This window comes from Syngnathus typhle, linkage group LG10 (assembly GCF_033458585.1).
Source record: "Syngnathus typhle isolate RoL2023-S1 ecotype Sweden linkage group LG10, RoL_Styp_1.0, whole genome shotgun sequence".
NCBI lineage: Eukaryota > Metazoa > Chordata > Actinopteri > Syngnathiformes > Syngnathidae > Syngnathus > Syngnathus typhle.
The window spans coordinates 11,920,423-11,940,841 of NC_083747.1; the positions used below are offsets into that span (position 1 = coordinate 11,920,423).

General features: G+C 47.2%; 1 protein-coding gene across 1 annotated transcript; it reads left to right on the forward strand.

The window, feature by feature from the left end:
* Positions 1-3,884: 3,884 nt before the first annotated feature.
* Positions 3,885-13,006, forward strand: nr2f5 (nuclear receptor subfamily 2, group F, member 5). The gene is made up of 4 exons (XM_061289665.1): positions 3,885-4,778; positions 9,776-10,056; positions 10,162-10,408; positions 12,132-13,006. The coding sequence occupies exons 1-4, from the start codon at positions 4,403-4,405 to the stop codon at positions 12,452-12,454; spliced, it is 1,227 nt and encodes a 408-aa protein (XP_061145649.1). The 5' UTR covers positions 3,885-4,402; the 3' UTR covers positions 12,455-13,006.
* The last annotated feature ends 7,413 nt before the right edge of the window (positions 13,007-20,419 follow it).

Consider the following 20,419-nt stretch of genomic DNA (forward strand, 5'->3'; position numbering starts at 1 on the left):
ACTCCAACAGTGGACGTCATAGCCGACAGGATTAACGCTGATCCAATCTGACGTCACCGTCCGAAAACCTCAATGAGCCGCCGGTTAGTCGCTGGTGTGCTCATCCGGGATTTCCACGAATAGACCCTGTAAGAGCGGGCTGACCTTTTCATTAACATCAACGTCCTCACGGGGGCACCGGCCGCTCTTGGGTCAGAAGCGCACTTGCCTTGAAAGACAACTTTGACACTCACTCAGGGACCAAGTCGAGACTATAAGTGGTTTTCTGCCCTGGAAATCAATATGTCAACAGAACGTTCTTGGATGTGAATCCGTTGAGGCCCTTTAACCAAGCAATGCAAGTCCAAAGATTATGAACTTCCTCCCGGCCCCGGTCGGACGTGCGATCGGACTTAGTTCAATCCTCAGGCACTACCATGCCAGATAGAGAGATAGACAGATCTTTTTTTATGGGAGTGACATTCCTGGAGTGGTGGAAACAGAAGCCCTTGTTTAAAGGTGAACCCTGCCCACCCCCTCTTTTTTTCATCTTCCTAGTTTTGGAGCCCAGGGTGAAAGGTCGAGACCCTCTCCGGCTTCAGAGACATGTCAGGTCATGCAAGCCACATAGCTTTCCCTGTATAGCCAGCCCCTCGCCTTCCCCCTTCACGTGGGGGCACCGCCGACAAACCTTCTTCCACACGAGGTGTGAGAGCACGCACGGCCGCCCGGCGGCTGACGCCTTCAAAGACACTTGGAATTTGGGACTCAAAAGCATTCCAGAGCCTGTTGACTTGCTTGAGTTCTGAGTTTTTTAAAGAGGCATCAAACTTTGCGACAAGACAGGAATAAAACGTAATAATTTTAATTTTTTTTTACAATTTTGTATTGTAAAATTTGTCTTGTCTTGAACTCAAATGTCCAATAAATGACCAAAATGACCCTGAAGCGGCCAATTCAAACTACCTAATGTGTTCTTTTAGTGGGTGCGTCTTCAACAGATAAACTAAGAAAAAAACAAATGTTCAGGTTTTGTCGTTCAAATTTTTTAGCAATCGGATCACTGGACACAACCAAAAATGTCCTTGAAATGGTTGCTTGCAACCAAAATGGCTGACTTCATGTGTATTTTGATGCAATTTTGAGTTCTGCTTTTGACAGACAAGCCAAAGATGAAATTAATGTCCAAGATATTTGGAAGATTTTAGAGTTCCAATTTTGAAGCAACACGACAAAAACATTTGATGAGTTTGATTTTGCACAACCCCTGAAAATGACTAGAACGAGCCGGAAAGACAACCAAACTTTGAGACAAAGCTAATTTTTTTGATAAAAAAAAATGTTTGAAATTTCAAGTAACCTTTGAATAAGTTTAGTTTTAATGTATCCCAGAAAACAACTAAAATGACCCAGAATTGTCAGCTTCAGGCCAAAATGGCCGACTTCCTGTAACTTTTCCAGCGTGGCTCGTCAAGACTTTTTTGTGGCTTGACTCATGATGGGCACATTTATCAAAGTTCATGCTACCAAGTCAAACTGGTCTCGGAGACTGTTTTTCCCTAAATTCTAGTAGGCTTGTGTTTTGAGAAGCGCCGCCGCCGCCGCCACCCACTACCGAGCATAAATTTCCACCCGGATGAAGGCGCCTGCAAAGCTCACACGAAGAATTCCCAAGCAAGAACCGGAGAATCCCAAATTAGACGAGTAAATAGAGTAGAGAAGATGGATGTTCCGTTGGCGCCAGTACCAGTCAAAATAGACTACCGGGTGGCGTAATAAATTGATAGCGATGGGCTGAAAGAAAACAACGGCGACATAAAATGATTTAACTGAGGCGGCCCCAAAGTCTTCACGCAAAACCAGGAAATAAACAGCGATAAATCCCAAGTGTCAGGAAGCAATTAGGACAAACGCCATCAGTCCTCTAGATGGGGGCCCAAGAAAAAGATGTGTCATGTGAAAACAAGCATTTTTTTTTTGTGGACGGGGGAGGTGGGAGGGGGTTGCTGGTGTTGGGCTGCCAAGTGTCACAGGTCAGGAGACTGGCCGGGGCCTTCTCCGGCGTCCTCTGCGCTGAGTCGGCAGATGGGAGCGGGCCCGCTGGCCAAATGAATCGTGCTGCGGCCGTGCTGCTCAGTCAGCAAACGGCAACGTGAGCAAATCCGTCCGAAGGAACGCCACCAGAGTAAGCCTTGACTTAGCTGGCTGGCTATCGTTAAGAAACTTTGATTACATTCGATTCTGATTGACTAATCTGCGATACGGATAAGTGTCAAGAAGTAATTAGGACAAAGGCCACAAAAAAAAAGTCATATGAAAACAAGCCTTGTGTGTGCGTGTGTGTGTGTTCTGCATCTGGTGCCAAGTGTCACAGGTCAGGAGACTGGCCGGGGCCTTCGCCAGCATCCTCAACGCTGAGTCGGCAGATGGGAGCAGCCAGCGGCAGATAAACAAATAACCAAATAAATCCTGGGGACACCGGGAAAGCCACCCGCTCCCCCCCTCCTCCTCAGAGCAGGAAAAGATAAATCTTGCCGCCGCTAACCTCTTAATCAACCCCAGTCGGCCGCGAGGAAACGCGGAGGGCCGGCCAAACGGGGCGCCGCGCGTGCCGAGGAAGCGCGGCCACCTGGCCCCAATGGAAGCCTTTTTTTCCTGTGGCAAAAAATCTTGCGTGGTCCCACGTTTCAGGAGTCTGTTGTAAAATGGCAAAATTGCCAAGACTTGCTTGGCAAAGTGCTTCTAGCCACCCTTCTTTAGTGTCGGGGTTCTGGTGAGCTTCATGGTTCAAGTTAATATTTGAGAGAGTGCTAATACTTACATTGGAGACCTTTGGGCGTTCAAATATGACCCTTGACTGTGTTTGTGCTCAGCGTGAGGATGAATCACACACATTAGTCAAGCAGGCTTATCCTGATTTAATAAGCTACTTTTCTCCCCAACTTGATCATAAGCCGTCTTGAGTTTCACTTTAATGATTGGCCTGCAAAGCCCTCAAGAGGCGCACTTGGTCAGTGGAATCCCCCTCATGGTGAGTCGGGGGCTAATTGGCTGCCAGGTAAGGTTACATGTGACAGCAATTAAGCCGAGCGTGGGGCCAACTCCATGGCCTCCGGGCAGCTTCACGCGCGGGCCGCCAAAGTGGCCCTTTACAGCTTTGTGGCCTTTGTTTGCTCGTGCAGGCACTCCACAAACAGAAGCTTCATGTGAATCCAGATCAGCAGACTCGCGCTCGCCTTCCTCCCTCCACGTCTGTCAAAATGTGTGTCAGCGTCTTGCTAATGACATTTACAGACAATCCAAAAGCCCCCCAAATCACAAATGGCCACCAGTTTGCTGACGCTGCCTTTTGGTGTTTGCCCATGTGTGCACTTGTTGTTGCGCTATTATGCCCTGTATCCAAAACTGGCGTCTTGAAGGGGACTCCCCCCAAAAAAGTGATGAAACATTTTGCACAGCCCCCCCTGCACATTTTGATATTTCTCCAGAAAAAAATTAAAAAGGCGTACTAGATATCAAACAAGTATTTGCCAATTATATCAGGAGATAATTTTATTGTTTCACTTTCTGTTGCCTCCAATAACCCCCCCCCGCAAGAAAAAACAGTTAATAGAATTTTTTTAGGTCAGGGAAAACCACTAATGTTTCGCTTTTTTTAATACAAGAATTAATTATACTTTTGAAATATTGAATTTAGCCGAATTCAAAACCTTTCCAATCAACTCCAGTCAATCCACAGTGAGGTCTCCTTTCTAATGGACTCGAGACTCAAAGTTCTGGCCCAGTGGGCCCCTCAAATCACGGGGGGCGGACCCCCTTTGCCAGGAGGGGGAGGGGTGAAGCGTGACCTTATAAGGGGCTCGTGCCCTTATACGGCTTTCTGGGCTGGAGTGGGCGTAGTGACTGGAGGGCGGGTCAGCAGCAGCGAGCGGCCCGTGCGTTTGTTGTGGGAGCTCCGTGGACGTGCGAGTCTTGTGTCCTCCTTGTGTTACTTGAATGCACGCTAGAGAGCGCACAACCACACAGGCGAACACCGACTCGCTCGCTCAGACTGAAGCTGTGGCTCCGGCTCGCACTCGGCCACCATCGACGAGCGCACAGCACTGACGTGGACGTGCTTCGGACTAGTTCATGAGAAATGAGCGGAACTCGAGCCTGAATCTTTGGGGCTTTTCTCATTGCTGCCGTGAGGCTTGTTCTTGGTCTTTATTGGCCCACCCGGGACGCTCCTTTATTCCACGAGGAGGGCGCGTTTATGGATCGGCGCGCGGCGTCCAGCGGCACTGGGACATCATCCGACGCTACTCGGTCATGACTCGCCGCTGGCGCCCCTCCCGTGAACTTTGATCCAGCAAAGCCTTTGGACAGAACCGACCTCACTGTTGCTCGTTTGTAGGGCTTTTCAAAGTGTCCGCGGGATAGCATGGCAATGGTAGTAAACCAGTGGCCAGAGAGCATTTCTGCCGAGCCGGCCTCTCAGCTGCAGCTGTGCGGCCAGGATCCGGGCGGTGGCGGCGGCGCGCCCGGGACGCCCGCCGGCTCTACGCCGGGCAACGACGCGCTGTCCGGGGACAAGCTGCCTAATGTGGACTGCATGGTGTGCGGCGACAAGTCGAGCGGCAAGCACTACGGCCAGTTCACGTGTGAAGGCTGCAAGAGCTTCTTCAAGCGCTCCGTGCGCCGGAACCTGTCCTACAGCTGCCGCGGCAACCGCGACTGCCCCATCGACCAGCACCACCGCAACCAGTGCCAGTACTGCCGCCTCAAGAAGTGCCTCAAAGTCGGCATGCGCAGAGAAGGTCAGGACACCCCTGCCTCCCTCACTCGCGCTTTCGTTTTTCCCTTTCTCTCCTTTTTCGTCTTTCCACCTTGATACACCCGTACAATCAGACGAGCAAGTCAAGAAAGCAATAGTGGAGTTTGCTTATAGATGCTAGCTTGACATGGTTTAGAGCCCGAGTAAAAGTCCCCATGCACCAAAGTTACATGAGACGAAAAGAGAAATGTTGCTGCCCTTCGTAATATTTACAATTTTTGCATGCTCTGGGGGAAAAAAAAAAAACGACAAAACATGCAAGCAACCTTTGAACTGTGTATTTATTAAAGAGAGCATTTTCTTTTTAAAACCATCAAGGAACATCTCAACCATTAGATAAAGGCTTTTGGTATTAAAGAAAATAAAACCTTTTTTGGTATTTGTCAAAAGTGCCATAAGTTAATATAAAGTATTTTTTTGTAGTGGTTACTTTAAGGCTGTATTACACTTGAGTACATTTTAATAGTTTTCAAAGGAAAAAAATGTCAGTTCCACTCTCATGAATGTATCTTAAGGACAAATATGTCCACAAAATTTCATAGTAAAGAAAATGGAAATAGCCAGTCAGGCAATCCTTGCCATTATGTTTTTTTTAGGACACTTTTGCCCGGGGGACGCTGCCTCCTCATGGCTGCTGCATTTGCTGCTACATTGCTACTATTGTGTTGTATTAACAACGGGTCACTTGCTGCCAAAAGCAGAGCAGCAGCAAACGTGTTGCTGGCTGAAAAGGGAGAGTTGCCTCCAAACACCCCTCTAATTCCAAACTGTTATTAATCGGTACTCTTTTGCCGTCTTCCTCGCGTCTATATGCTTAATCATGCCACCTTATTGTAGCACGACATTCAAATTTGAAAACAACAGGACCCTTCAAGATGAACAACTTGGTTTCCTGTCACTTCCACTAACGACCCAGGGTAAACTTGGCTTCACCCTGACGTACAAACATCTCGGCCTGACGTACAAACATCTCGGCCGTGCCTCCTTGACACCAACGACTCTTCTCAGAAGTCGTGGGAAGTAGCGGCGGCGGAGTGCACTTTGCTAACTCCGGCCTTGGCGTTTGCACGTTGGTGCGAGTACCCGTATTTTTTCGAATACTCCAGCTTGCTGCCACCTTTGGATACGCGCTGTAAAACAAAACCGCTCCATGTTTGCGGGTCTAAAATGAGTTGAGGGGGGTGTATAAGGCTCCAGGGACGGCAGTTTCACACCGAGAGGTTGCAAGGGTCACTCCGGGACACCTCGGAAGCGCCTCTTAAAGAGACAGCAGCCTCCTTTTTATTTTTCCTCCAAGGGCAAGCAAGGCGTCACCTGAGATGCTCCCTCCTGTTTTTCCAGGTCACGCGCTGCGTTTGCTCAGTCGTTGTGTGCGGCTCTTGTTGATGGCCCACAAGACACACGACCTCGGTCACGCTCGTCCCTGAGGAAATCGCCTGATCATCTGCACGCTTTCGTAGAAAGAAAAAGACACGAAAATTGGTCATGTGATCCAAAAGTTGAATGGGAGCCCTGAAGTGAAACCAGAAAAGACTAGGACTAAAAAAAGAATACCTTAATCTGTATATTTCCACTGACAAAAACCCTAATGCAGTATTGTAGGACTGTTATTAAAGCATGCAATTAAAAATGTATCATAGTAATAATAATAATAATATGGTTACATTAAGTATGTGTGTGTGTGTGTGGTGGGGGGCGCTCTGCATTTAGGCCCTCATCCTCCCACACGAGGAGGATTCTCGCCAGAAACGCTTGTCAAATTATCAAGTCAATCCAAAAATTATAAATATTTTAAATTTATATATATATACACACACATATATATATATATATATTATATATACACACACACACGTACACGTGCACATACACACACACACACACACTATATCAGTACCAGAAAGTTGTGTGTCGGTTACCAGAATGGACTATTGTTTTTTTTTTTCAGTGCGACATGAACGCTTTTCAGTGTCACAAATTGTTCCGTTAATTTTAGATTTAAAAAAATATATATACGTATATATATATATATATATATATATATATACATATATATATATATACGTATATATATATATATATATATATATATACATATATATATTCTCTGAAATATTTGGGAGCTTTTAGGATTTGCCATTACATTACAGTATTTAAAAATCATTTAAAAAGTTATAGTCATATTGGCAAATCAGTATTTGCCATCCTGATAGATATACTCACGCACGCAAACACACACGCACGCACACACACAATTTTCTAAAATTTGATTTTTAACTATTCTAATTGATCAGTCATAACTTCAGAAATACTTTAAATGTATCTAGTGGGAAGTGTTTTTCCTTTTTTGCTGGCCTGATGCGTTTGAGGTCAGCGGGATTAAAGTCTGTCCTCAAATCCTCTTTTCCGTCCCAAGTCATGTTTACCAACAGTAGCTGTCTGTGCACTGCTGCGGCCTTGAGCAAAAATGGATGTGTCGCTGAACAGGAAGCACGCTTTCCGCCTGCTCGCGTGCAAAACAAACCACCTCAACATAAATATTGGAGCGCGGCCCCATGATTATTTCATGGCGACATTCACGGTATATTGGAGCGCCGCGGCAAACAAACGACCCGCAGTGTTTCTTCGTCTAACTTGACAAAGTTCAAGTCAATTCATCGAGGATCTCGTGAATTAAGAAGATGACATCAAACCAACAAAATCCTTGTCTCCATTGCTAAGCTTCAAGCGGAATGAAAGAGGAATGATTCCAAGTCTCCTTTTAGTGCTCGTGATCTTCCAGGAATGTTTTGCTTGTTTTGAAATCCCGCAGGGCAGCCGGCCGGATGAAAACGGCCAATGTCAGCTGCAGAGCACGACACATTTTGTCTGTTTAATTAATTGGCGCATAGGTTCGTACCAGCGTTTGATTCAGTTTCCAGTCGACACGCTAAAGGCTTAATGACCTCTTTGCACGGAGATTGATCTTGCTTCTCCTCATCATAAATCATGAATCATAAAATTGACGACAAGATAGGAAGCTGAACAAACGTTTTACGCGACCACTGTCGGGATTTGCCAAATTAACAAACGTATCGTTTGACGTATACATCAATAAACCTTTACATCACAAATTCAATCTACAGTCGGCGGTATAGGATTGAAGAGGGTGACGTGACTAGTGCTTGAAATGTTTCTTCCTGTTTTCATTCTGCTTTCCAATTTAGGGTGTCACCATCTAGTGGTCTGCAATGGAATTACATAAAAATCAACAAGGGTCAAAACAATACAATCGTTACACACTGTACAAAATAGTCTGCTAAATAGCGGGACCACAAAACTAGAATCTGAGATGGAGGCCTGATGACAGGATATCTCCGGAGCAGACTGACCAAGGTTCCCCCGGGTGCTGAAGTTAGCGTGTCGGGTGCTTTCCCCTGCCAGGCTGTCACTTTGCTGCTTTTTCATTCCCCAGCGAGACTCACCAGGCGCGTGTTGTTTTATTTGCTCACACTTGACATTTAAAAGTGACCACATTGAGCGCTGAGCACCTTTGGCATTTTTTTTTTCCGGCTTCCGCTCCTCTTGAACTCGGCCTTTCTGTTGTTCCTCTGTTGTTTGAGCAAGGAGTTAATGTTTAGCCGTTTGCATGCTCATGTCTTCTTGGACTACAAAAGTGAGAAACGCAAACAAACAAAAGGAATGAGTGGAATGATCGTCGATGATGTACAGTATGCGGGAATGCGTTCATGGCGACTTCCCCAAATTGAAGCGACGTGCGCAGCGGGATACACACCCGTCGCCTCCCATGCCTGACCCATATTGAGCCAACAGCGGTGCCCAATATAGGTCAACCAAAACTAAAACATGCAGAGCAGACACAGCCCAAAGTCCAAATGGGGGAGCGTCATGGCAGGGGGTTGCGGGATTTGGCCCCCCCCCTCGTGACGCAAATCGTGTGTTGCCCTTTTGTTGACTTTCTGACTTTTGGTTTGACTCTGCTATAATTGTCCATTATTTGATTAATCATTTTAGCCATAGCATCCATTAAACAAAAAGCTGTGATCAGGATTGGAGAACAAGTCAATATTTCCCAACACATTTAGCTCGTTAGCTTTTCTAGCCATTCATCATTTCTGCGCTGGAGTCTTTATACTTTATAGTGCTTTATACTGCTGTGGCCTTAGAAATTATTGGCATGGTTTTAAATCCTTTGTGAGTGTCTTTGTTATTTTTTTTTCTAGGGAAACTGCTTTGATGATTTTGCTCGTGTTTTCCATTTCGGCCTCCTGGTTTGCGTGCGTGTGTGTCTTTACTACTTAATGGCCTTTTCTGGCTGTTATTTGACGGTCACGTTGTAAGATAGCCAAAAGTGATCTTGTTCTTGCAAGCCAAACTAGTGTTGACATCACTTTGAAGCTGTTAATTCAAAGTCCCGTCCTTCCATAGGATCCTTTAAAGTGGGACCTTGTCCTGCTTTGGACGGGAGGTGCCCTTTAGTTCCTGGAAGGTGGCGGTGGCCGACGCTCCACCACCAGGAAACTTCTCCTTCCAAGAAGTTTAAAAGCATCGCTGCCGCGCTCTCGACACGTCGTCCTCACTTTGTGCAGCTGCTCTTCAGAACCGCACCCCCCTATCCCCCGACTCCACCACGTGTGTGTTTGTGTAACACGAGCGCATTGAACAGGTGTTTTCCAAACACTTGCCATCATCAGCATCAACGTGAGCACTGAACATATGGAGAGAGTTGCTAGTAGAGCGTGTCAATGCGTCAAATGAGTTGCTCTATGCAGAGGACAAAGAATATTTGACAAGTATTGTCAAGACAGGAGAGGTTTAAGACCCAAAAATGTCCAAATATGACTATGGGCATTATTTTAAGAGGTTGACGCTAAGGCTTTGCCATGTTTGCCGCTGGCTCATCAATCCACTTTGAAACAGGCTTGCAAAATTGCTGCCCTGTCTGAACTTGACCAGGCATACGTGCTGTTTGTCTCTTAGCCGTCCAACGGGGACGCACGTCCAACTCCCAGAGCAGCCCAGGCCAGTACCTGAGCAACGGCGCCGACCCGTACAATGGCCAGCCCTACCTGTCGGGGTTCATCTCGCTGCTGCTGCGCGCCGAGCCCTACCCCACGTCGCGCTACGGCGCCCAGTGCATGCAGGGCAACAACCTGATGGGCATCGAGAACATATGTGAGCTGGCTGCCCGCCTGCTCTTCAGCGCCGTGGAATGGGCCAAGAACATCCCATTCTTTCCCGACCTCCAGCTCATGGATCAGGTGCGCACCCAATTTTTTCATTCTCTTCTGTTTTTCAAGTCTATCTGCATTTTCGCAATTTTCGTGTTTTTCGGGTTTGACTGTAATGCGGTGGCCTGCTCCTAGGTGGCGTTGTTGCGCATGTCGTGGAGCGAGCTGTTTGTGCTGAATGCGGCGCAGTGCTCCATGCCGCTGCACGTGGCGCCCCTGCTGGCGGCGGCCGGCCTGCACGCCTCGCCCATGTCGGCCGAGCGCGTGGTGGCCTTCATGGACCACATCCGCGTCTTCCAGGAGCAGGTGGAGAAGCTCAAGGCGCTGCAGGTGGACACGGCTGAGTACTCCTGCCTCAAGTCCATCGTGCTCTTCACGTCCGGTGAGTGCAGGAACACTTTCGCATCCGTCTGCTTGTTTTCCTTTAGCTCGCCCCCCCCACCAAAAGTTGTATATTTCCATTTTCACTTTCTTACTAAAGTTGGGAATTAGAAGGTAGCTACTCCAAAAATATTCCTCCGCTGCGCTGGGATAAAATCTAGCATTTGCTTGACAACTCAAAATGTTACAAATGGCTCTCACTGCGATACTTGCACACTATTAAGCCTTGCATAATTGGAAACCTTGTATTTCCTCCATTAACTCCAAAAATTGAGATATGTGGCTCATTGGGAGGCGGTAGAATTAAGAACACGTATTCATATGACATTATTTTATTATACAAAGGGCAATCTTGATTTTTATGCAATAGTGCATTTATACTAAATGTCAAAATATATCAAATATATGTCATGTATATTTTCTGATTACCCCTTTTGTTTGTTCTTGGTAGCTCTTGGCATGTTATTGAGAGAGCGGGAACAGCGACTTGATTTGCGTAATAAGCTCCGAGCAAGTACAGCAAAAGCAAAACTCGATTTACTGGCTAAACGTTAGGCCGTGTTTTCCACGGGCTGGTTTGACGCTGATGACGACGGGCGTTTTGCCCCCGTCGCCTCCAACGTGCTGTCGCAAACCAGACACCTCGCTGGGAGATCATGATGTGAACAACTTAACAGACCCTCCCCCTCCTCCGCCCCTCGTCACCCCCTCTTTTGCCTCCTCCATGATCCCATTTCTTATTGAGTAACCCCCGCCCCTCTCTCGCCAGTTAAATTATGTATAGCGGTGGATTGGCCACAGCGCGGCCGTGACCTACATGGTAACCCCCTGTAGCCCTCAGTGTGCCATGTGACGCACACACACAATCAAATGCCTTCTGTCTTTGGCTGGCAAGCAGTCCTGCTTCTCCATGTAAGGTTCATTGAAGACTTGAAATTGTCCACAGGTGGGATTTTTTGGGAAGACAAGTTTGCGCTCCAGATATTTTCATCTATTTTTTTAAATCAATAATCACCCTAGTAATTAACCTTCATTTTGGCGAAAGGGTGACTTAACAAGCACGGTAGCGGTTGTAGCCGAGACGCCGGTTCTGATGAAAGGCCTCGGCCGCGCCAGACCGTTTGGCACAGCAACGACAGAGTGCCCGCAGAGCTGTCGCTTCGGCACGCGAAGCCGCTTTTCTGGGCAGCGGAGGACAGCTTGACTAATCTCCACCGCTTTGTCACGAACATGGCCGCCCGACACGCACAGACGCCCCCCCCCCCCCAAAAAAAGCAGTCCAGCTGTCCTCTGCTGGACAGAGAAGTAAAGCAGCAATTCACACAGCTTGACACGCTACGTTTTTTTTGGGCGGGGGGGTTACATCAAAGGGCGTCGTGACAAAAAGGAGCCTCGATGCAAGCTGACAGGTTCAAACCAAGCAATGGAAGAAACACGAGGGTTCATGCAGAGGTCACGGGCAAAGAGAGAGAGAGGGAGGGAAAAAAAGCGTCTTTGTTTGGACTTCACACAGCGCCAAATCCCTCGTGCTTTCCCCCCGACACAGAGAGTGTGAAAAGTGTAGCCCGCAACGTAACCCCCCCCCCCCCCCCCCCCTCCCACCACACCTCTCTCAGCTGTGCAGTGGGGGAGGGAAGAGGTGAAAGTTCCCCCGCTTGTGTGGCCAAGCTTGGCTTTTCCCGAAGTTGTACGCAACAAAACCTTTGCCGACTTTTCCGTTGCAGACGCGATGGGCCTGTCGGACGCGGGCCACGTGGAGAGCATCCAGGAGAAATCGCAGTGCGCCCTGGAGGAGTACGTGCGCAACCAGTACCCGAGCCAGCCCAACCGCTTCGGCCGGCTGCTGCTGCGGTTGCCGTCGCTGCGCATCGTGTCGTCGCCCGTCATCGAGCAGCTCTTCTTTGTGCGGCTGGTGGGCAAGACGCCCATCGAGACGCTGCTGCGCGACATGCTGCTGTCGGGCTCGGGCTACAACTGGCCCTACGTGCCCGCCGCCGTGCAGCGCGAGCGCCCCGTCTCGCTGCACTACAACGATGGCGGGCCCTGAGGGACGCTGACCGGACGCCTGGCACTCGCCCCGACCACAAGCAATGACGCGGAAAAAAGGACAAACGCCCAAAACGTCTTTTTTCTCGGACCTTTTTGCAAAACCTTTATCGTGTGTTTATACCTGGAGAAAAGTCACAATAGTGTCCGTATGCACAGTGTAGCGTCCATAGCATAGCGGGCTTCCGCTGGGTTTTAGGGGGCGAGGTTATGGGTGTGGCCACAAAGCTCAGGTTCAAAAACGGGGTGACTTGATGTGGGCATGGGGGGGAAAAAAAATTATCCTGCCAAAGTGAGATGTGCAAGTTTTCTATGGGGGTCCAATTTGGGGAATCACGGTGGACTAGTGGTTCACACACCTGCCTTGTAACTTTTGAGTTCAGTTCACATGTGGATTTTCGGCACTCGCATTCCAAAACGTCACTGAAGACTCCAAATTGTCCACGCGCAAGAATGGGAGAGTGAGTCTGTTTCGTTTCATGGCAGACTCTTGATTGGCCCTGACAAGGGGTGAGCACTGTTCAACTTTTTTTGGGGGGGGGGCTTCTGTTTCTTATGGGGGGTGGGGGGGTCTGCAACTAGCTGAACTTGCCTTAGAACAAAAAGAAACTTTGTCACAATTATTTTATGACTGTGCCATAATCTGCCGTTACCTGTTATGACAGGGATTAAGGAAATGAAACAAAACGTGGCGAAATGTATCGCAAACCTTGGACAAAGCTCACAAGGCTCATTTCTGTCGTCTCGACTCTTTTCTTCCGCCGGGACTTGTGAGCGCAACGGAGCTCAGGACTTGTTCCGACTCGGCCCCCCTCCCACAAGCTCGGGTCACATGTGCAACCGGCGCTCTTGGCCAATCGGTGAAGCTCAAGACTGGCGCCGTCGTCGTTTTTGCTGATCCGTGGCGGTGCTCAAACCTTGGAAAGGCTTCAATAAAATTTGGTTGCTCACACGGACAGACTCTGCTTGCGTGTCACTCTTTGAAACTGGCACGTGGTTTCAAACAAGGCCTCAGCTTTGAAGACGCCTTGTTTAAGCTTTGTCATCTTTTTTTTCTTGAACCTGAAAACCCGAAGACGTCAATTCCTCACATTCCATCCAACCGACCAATATTCGTGTCCACGTCCATTTTCAAGCAACATGAGGGGCATTGGCATTGGGGGTTGAGGGGCGCATCAATATTGATGAGCGACCAGCTTCGGTGGAAACTTTGTCCCACATCAATATTGATGCCGTTGCCATACATTCCAGTCTGGCCCTCTTGAAGGATTTATAAGGGGGGGGGGAATGATATACATTTTCCTCGCACAGCAATTTCCACAGAAGCGAGGGAGGAGGCCGAGATGGGAGCAGAACGGGCAGGTGGGTCGGCGACCGATGCGACTCTCCTGCAAGGGCGGGACGACGCTCGTTGGCAGAAAATGAATGTTTCATAGCATGACAGCAGCCTGTTGACGGCAGAAGTACAGCTGTTTCTTTCAGGACCACCAGACAGCACGTTAGCCGGTTAGCATATTAGCTTTGGGGGCTGGCGAGAGGGCCTGTGTGCCAAAGGCTTTCATCCATCCATCCCTTTTCAGTACAGCTTTGTCCCCACGGGGGTCGTGGGCATGCTGTAGCCCATCCCAGCAGTCATCGGGCAGTAGGCGGGGGACACCCTGAACCGATCGCCAGCCAATCGCAGGGTACACAGAGACGAACAACCATCCACACTCGCACCGAGGGGCAATTTGGAGTGCTCAATTGGCCTACCGAGCATGTTTTTGGGATGGGGGAGGAAACTGGAGTGCTCGGAGAAAACCCACGCGGGCACGGGCAGAACTTGCAAACTCCACACAGGTGGAATCGAACCCGCACCCTTCTAACTGTGAGGCGGATGTGCTAACCAGTGCGTCACCAAGCCGCCCCAAAGGCCTTCATACATTTTATCATTAATTTTAAAAGTTAAATCTTTTTGGAAGAGAAACGCTGTCCTATGTACCAAAATCAGACGTTATAATTGTGTTGATTTTAGAACGATGTTTTTTATTTTCCCTTCGGCCAATTGGATGTTTAGTTTCTTTGCAGATTTGACGTGTTACTGGCAAAGCGACGAGAACGTCGCAGCGGCTTCATCATATCATGGCTGTGGCGCTCGGCTTGTGCAAACATACCATTACGCTGGGGCGCCTTTCTGGGTCACTAAGTTAAATATTTCAAATGGTTTATTTTTAGTGCCTTCTGCGCACGCATGCACACACACACGCACACACACGCACAAAGTCACTAACGCATCTGTGTTGTCCGCAGGCTGCGTTTGACCCACTAAGTCATGTTCACACGGCCGGCGGGCTTTATTGAGTGTTTTGCTTTGGCAGCAAAGTGTAACGAGCCAACAAATAGCAACCATGACAACTTGAACATGACGTTGTCGTTTCTCTGCAGGAAAACAAACAAAATAAAAGTTGGCATATGATTTACAGCCATAGATGCGTCCGATTTGCTTGATAAAACAAATCAACTAAAAAAATAAAATGCTTGTCTTCATCACTAAGCAGTAAAAATGAAAGTTAGAATAGGCTTAGGGTTGAATTCCAGGTTTTGATTTGTGTACAGGTTCAGGTTTTAGGTTAAACTTTTTTTCTGGCTTTTGGTAAATGGGATTGGGGCATGGATTCAGATTTGGGATAAAGTTAGTTCAGGATTAGGTCAGAATTTGTGGTTATATGGGATGGAGTGTTAAAAAAAAATTCCACAGAGTACAGATTGCTCCCATGGCACAAAAAGTGAACTTAATTTCCACACTGTTACATTTCAATCAGTCTCCCACGTCGCGGGTCCTGCCTTGTCCTCCCTTTGTGGCGGTCCCAAGCGCGACGCCCGGACCCGTCCAACTTCTCACCTGCGCCATTGTGCGCCGCGCCACTCAGCGCCCTCGCTAATTGGGAGCGCGGATTCCGGGACAACTTTGCTTTTTGTTTCGTTCCGCTGCGAAGCGCTGACCCGGACGTGTGAGGTCACAGCTGCGCTAATTGCCGACGATGATGATGCGCGTGCGTGTGTGGTACAGTGTGTGCGCCATATGCTGAGTATGAACAACCCCCACCCCCCAACCCCTCTCGACCTGATAATTTCATATCATGAAAGACGGCAGTTCGGCCCGCAATAATATGACAAAACCGTGTAATATTACAATAACGTTCTGAAGACAGAGTAAATAAAGATGTCACGTTTGAATGAATACTTTTAGTAATTACTCTTAGACTTCTTTTAAAATAAATTAAAATTTTAATAATATTTAGTAAATATTTTTCAATAATTGAATGAGTTTTTAAAATGACCAAACTGCCAAACTTACAAGCTATGCTAAGTCAACAACTTTTGTTATATCAGAAGTTTTTAATTTCTGTGGAAACACACATCGTGCAGCCGGTCAGTGGAAGGCTAGCACTTTCCATTTGCCAAGTTTAGTAGCCATATTGATTTTAACTGTACATGCCACAGCAGTGTCACTGTCACCATGACATTATTAAAGAGCGATTAGCCTCAACATTTACTAGCATCGAGAACTGAACACTATCATTCATTCATTCAAATTACGATCACTAAGAAGTACAATATGTGCTTTATAATATTTCACGCAAAGGACAATGAGGCGCTCTGATAAACCCCTCCTCTTATAAGGCCCCTCACCACCTTCTTGCGTGGGGCCCCAGGGGACCTGTGCAACACCACTGCTACAACACTGCACGCACAAACACACACGCACGCACAAACACAATATCACACCCTTTGCTGCAGTAACAGTAGTTGCGTTAGGGTTTTATCTATTCTCCCTACCCCCCAAGCCAGCGAGGAGGAAAGGCAGAGTGCAGGGATGGGTCACGGACAGGTCAGCGCCGAGCCTAATGGGTCGGGTTCTGTCTCGTGTTGAGCTGACAGACAGATGGATTAAACAAGGGGGGTTGGGGGGGTGGGGTGTTGAGATGACGAGGGAGCTTACAAATAGCAGCGGTTTGACTCACATTTCTCTGGTGTTTTCTACTGCAGGGAAAATGCAGAGGAGCATGTTGTCCAAGAGTCAAAAGAATTGAACCTCACTTAGCTTCACGACCTTTTCCCTTTTAGACCAGAGAGAACATGCGCTATGCTTTGCCCATTTGTGGAAATTGGTGGAAGCGCTCCAAATGGCGCCATCAACGCCATGAGCCAATTTGTGTCTTTTCAGACTGCCATTAGACAAAATGCAAAATTTTTGCCTTGAAATATATTTGATTGGCTTTTGTTAGCGTGCACACACACTTGTCATGCTTGTGACGGCGGTTGATGGCTTGCGGGAAAATGCACGAGTGGAGATCCTTGTCCAGTTGTGGGTTCACCTGGAGTTCAGAGGCAGGTTCAGCGGGCGGTCGGGGAGCCACGGCCGGAGCAGAGTCATTCTCTTTTGCTTGCCAGCTCCAGAACCACCGAAGCCCCCAAGACACACACACACACACACAAACGCACACACGTGCAAATTGACACTCACACGTGCTCTCTTCTTAGCACTCAGCTGATCTTTTGTCATCGCTTTGACCCAGGTTGTGGAGGAATCTGGTGACTCTATTGGGACGAGCTATTTATTTTTAGCCTCTTCTCAACCGTTTTTTTAAAATCAATTCTTTTTTAAACGCTCCACTTGTCTTATTTGGCAAGATTGGCCACTTTATTTGAAGCCAGCCACTAACATGAAGGAGGTCATTGTTTGCCCTCAAATTACTTTTTGAATTATTTTTTTATTTTTTTTTTATGATTACAGTTTGACAAAAGCTCTCGGGCTAATCTTGACTAACATGTCTTAAATGAATCTATAGTGAAAGGATTAACGCGCAGCCTATTCAGGGAAATAAATGAGAACAAAATTAGCACTGAAGGCACTAAATTGCCTGTGTGTGAAAGTGAGTGCTGAAAATGTTTGAATGGATGGAAAACAGTTACTGCACAAAAAAAAATGATAGCCACACAGTTGATGCATTTTCACAATTTAGCGTTGTCCGTGTGTTTCGGATTTCAAACGGTCCCGGGCGGTAAATGATGACCCGAGCAGCCAACGACATCAGCTCGCTTGAACGCAACCTTTTTGATCCTGGTATTGATAATGAGTCAGATACTTAATAAAAACAAATTCATGCAAGTCCAAGCACCTGGCAAAGCGGCAGACATCTTATCAGGACACCAAATTGCCGAGTGGCACTTTGCATGAGAAATCGAAGCGGCGGTGGCCCAGCCGCTGTGTTTTTTTATGGCCGAGGTGAATTGACCGAGAGGCACGTCAGCTTTTTTTCCCTCCCCTCCCACCCCCTCGTCTCTCTGAGCCTCAGCCGTTAAATGGAGGGTCACGCTTAAGTAACCTTATCTTGTAATTGGGTTCAAGGTTAAATGACCTCCTCCGCGCCGAGGTCCCGGGGGTTAAGGTCACCATGTCAGTAAGAAAGAATGAAGGCAGTAGGGGGAATTTTAATCAGTGATGGATGGAAATCAAAGCTGCGGACGGCCCCATGTTCCTCACCTCCAACCTCAGCGTCGTTTACCAACAATAGACGAGAACGAATGAAAAGGGCACTTAGCTAGTTAGTTAGCAAGTTAGGTGAATGTTGATGAACGTGACACAAAATGAAAGTGGCAATCAGCTAGTTATTTGGCAAATTAGCTAGTAGGTGAGTAGCTTGACACACAATAAAAATGACAATTAGCTAGGTATTTGGCATATGAGCTAGTAGGTGAGTAGCGGGAATATGGAAAATGAAAAACGCAGTTTGCAAGATAGTTAGCAATGTTGCAAGTTGTAATTAGCAGGATTAGGTAAAAATCAAAATGGCAAGTAGCTAGTTGCTACTTGGTGACAAGTCGGCTCAGGGAGATGATTGACTGGCGTCGTCGGTGAGTTCGGGTTCAGGCAAAGCGAGCTGCCGAGCCATCCATTGCCAAGGGCAAGGAAATAGCCCAGATTAAAGAGCTTGTAAATAATGACCCATAAACATCTGCCTGTTAGCCGACCCAATCCATCTCGTGCTCGCCATCTGTTTGCCTCCTTCTTTTCTCTCTGCGCTCTTAATTTCCTTGAATGCATCATCTCCAGCGAACTCTCTCCAACCCAAACAAACACTCGGATTGCCCCCCACCCCCCCGGGTCATGTACAGTTCACGTATGACCGACCCCCCAGCCCAATCTCCTTCACAGGCCCCCATGACTCAACCCAAAGACAACAATGACGGAGACTTGCCTTGATTTCTCTTGCTTGAGAAAAATCAAAGTGGCCGTTAGTCGACGATTACCAGGATGCAGTTAGCTACCTAGTTAGCAAAATGAAAATGACAGTTTTCAACATCAAGTAAATGTCACGCCGCTTTTAGGCATCTTTAATGTAAGCTTGCCTGCACCCATCTGCTCCCTCTGATCTGGAGGGTCCCGCTCAAGGGGCGGCTTTGTGCCGATGGACCCCTGGTACCGGCGCGGCACCGGTGCCAAACCGCAAGTGGCAAATTTGCGCAAACACGGGCTAATTGCTTTGCCTGACTTGCAACGACCTTTCATGTGGCGTCCAACGGCGATTGCGTAAGCGAATGTCGCTAGTAAGCTTTTGTTTAGTTCTTTGGTTGCTGAGCGTTATGCGCAACGGTCGGCTTATGGACGCTCGCATTTATTCGGCTCCTTCGGAGTTCGGACGCAATCCTTGTGGGAAAAGCACTGCTATTAACCACAGATTATGTCATAGCAAACTAGTTAGTCTATTTATTTTCTTAACCGAATGCAGGATTACTCAACAAGCAAATACCAGTCAGCTACGTAGCTAGGTGGTTTGTGAGTCCAGCAAATGTCACGCTGCATCAATTGGCTGTGTGCTTAGCTTGGCAAATTGTTATTATTTGCAAGGTGGGCAGCAATGAAAATGAAAGCAAAGCAAACGTGGATCAGGTATTGATCCCATTCAATTTAACCATGCCTGTTTTGTGCTTAATGCGATACGTTTTCTAGTCTAGACTAGATGCAAGTCCGTCACACCATCATTTAAGGGTTTGGTGAAACATTTCCCTTCCATACAATGTTGATTTGTTTTATGTGTCAGTTTTATCGTTAACTTTACGTGGGAGTGATCAATTCTTTTTCGGACAAGTCTGTGAGTGATCGTCTTCTTACGCTAGTCTCCCATTTTAAAAGGGTGCAAAAGAGTTTCAAATGAATGTTAATCACACAAAAGTGTTTTTAGCAAGTTTAAATGTTTTCCAAGCGCCATATTAGAAAAAAGAAATACTCTCTATATATCATGCATTTTCGCCCATTGCTTCTCTGGATCCGAGGAAAACATGAGCCAATGTGATTAAAATAAAATCAGAGTTCATCATTTTTACTCTCCCGTGTAAAAGTGTTTTTGTACCCAAAGCCCTGCTTTAAAATAGTCTGAGCCTCCCATCATACAACTAAAAAGGTTTTAAAAGGAGATAAATGAGCACAATTTATGGCCACAAACATAAAGTGTGAGTTTCTCACGCGCACGCTCGCCATCGCAGTGTCATAAAAGCACAAAGTCTAAGGCTGATAACTCAGAGCGCTATTTGTTAATTCCATAATTCCACCAAAGAGTTGTTTGGTCTGTTTGCAGGATTACAGTGAAAGGGAAAAAAAGCATTCCCCACCAAATTTGGTGCAAGGATGTAGCATGTGGTGGCGGAATGTTCCTCTTATTTAGCCCTCTCCTTGGAGGATTACTCGCATGATTTCAATCATATTTCATTGCCAAACGGGGCTCGTTATTTCTACAAAACAACAAAGTCCATGGCCTGCTAAAGTTCTCACTGATGATAACGCCATAAACCAATTTTACGACAAAAGTAGTTTATGAACTCACAGTTCAGCTCATTTGGACTTTTGGTGTGCTAGCCTAATGCTAAAACACATTGGAAAAAGCTATAGACAGGCTAACAAACAACATCGATGCTTTTCTTGCCA

What these genes read in the sequence shown, in the direction of transcription:
- nr2f5 (XM_061289665.1), top strand. Translation starts at nt 4,403, where the DNA reads ATGGCAATGGTAGTAAACCAGTGGCCAGAGAGCATTTCTGCCGAGCCG. An exon ending in ACCTCCAGCTCATGGATCAG is followed by an intron (nt 10,057 to 10,161) that starts GTGCGCACCCAA and finishes GCCTGCTCCTAG; the next exon opens with GTGGCGTTGTTGCGCATGTC. An exon ending in CATCGTGCTCTTCACGTCCG is followed by an intron (nt 10,409 to 12,131) that starts GTGAGTGCAGGA and finishes TTTCCGTTGCAG; the next exon opens with ACGCGATGGGCCTGTCGGAC.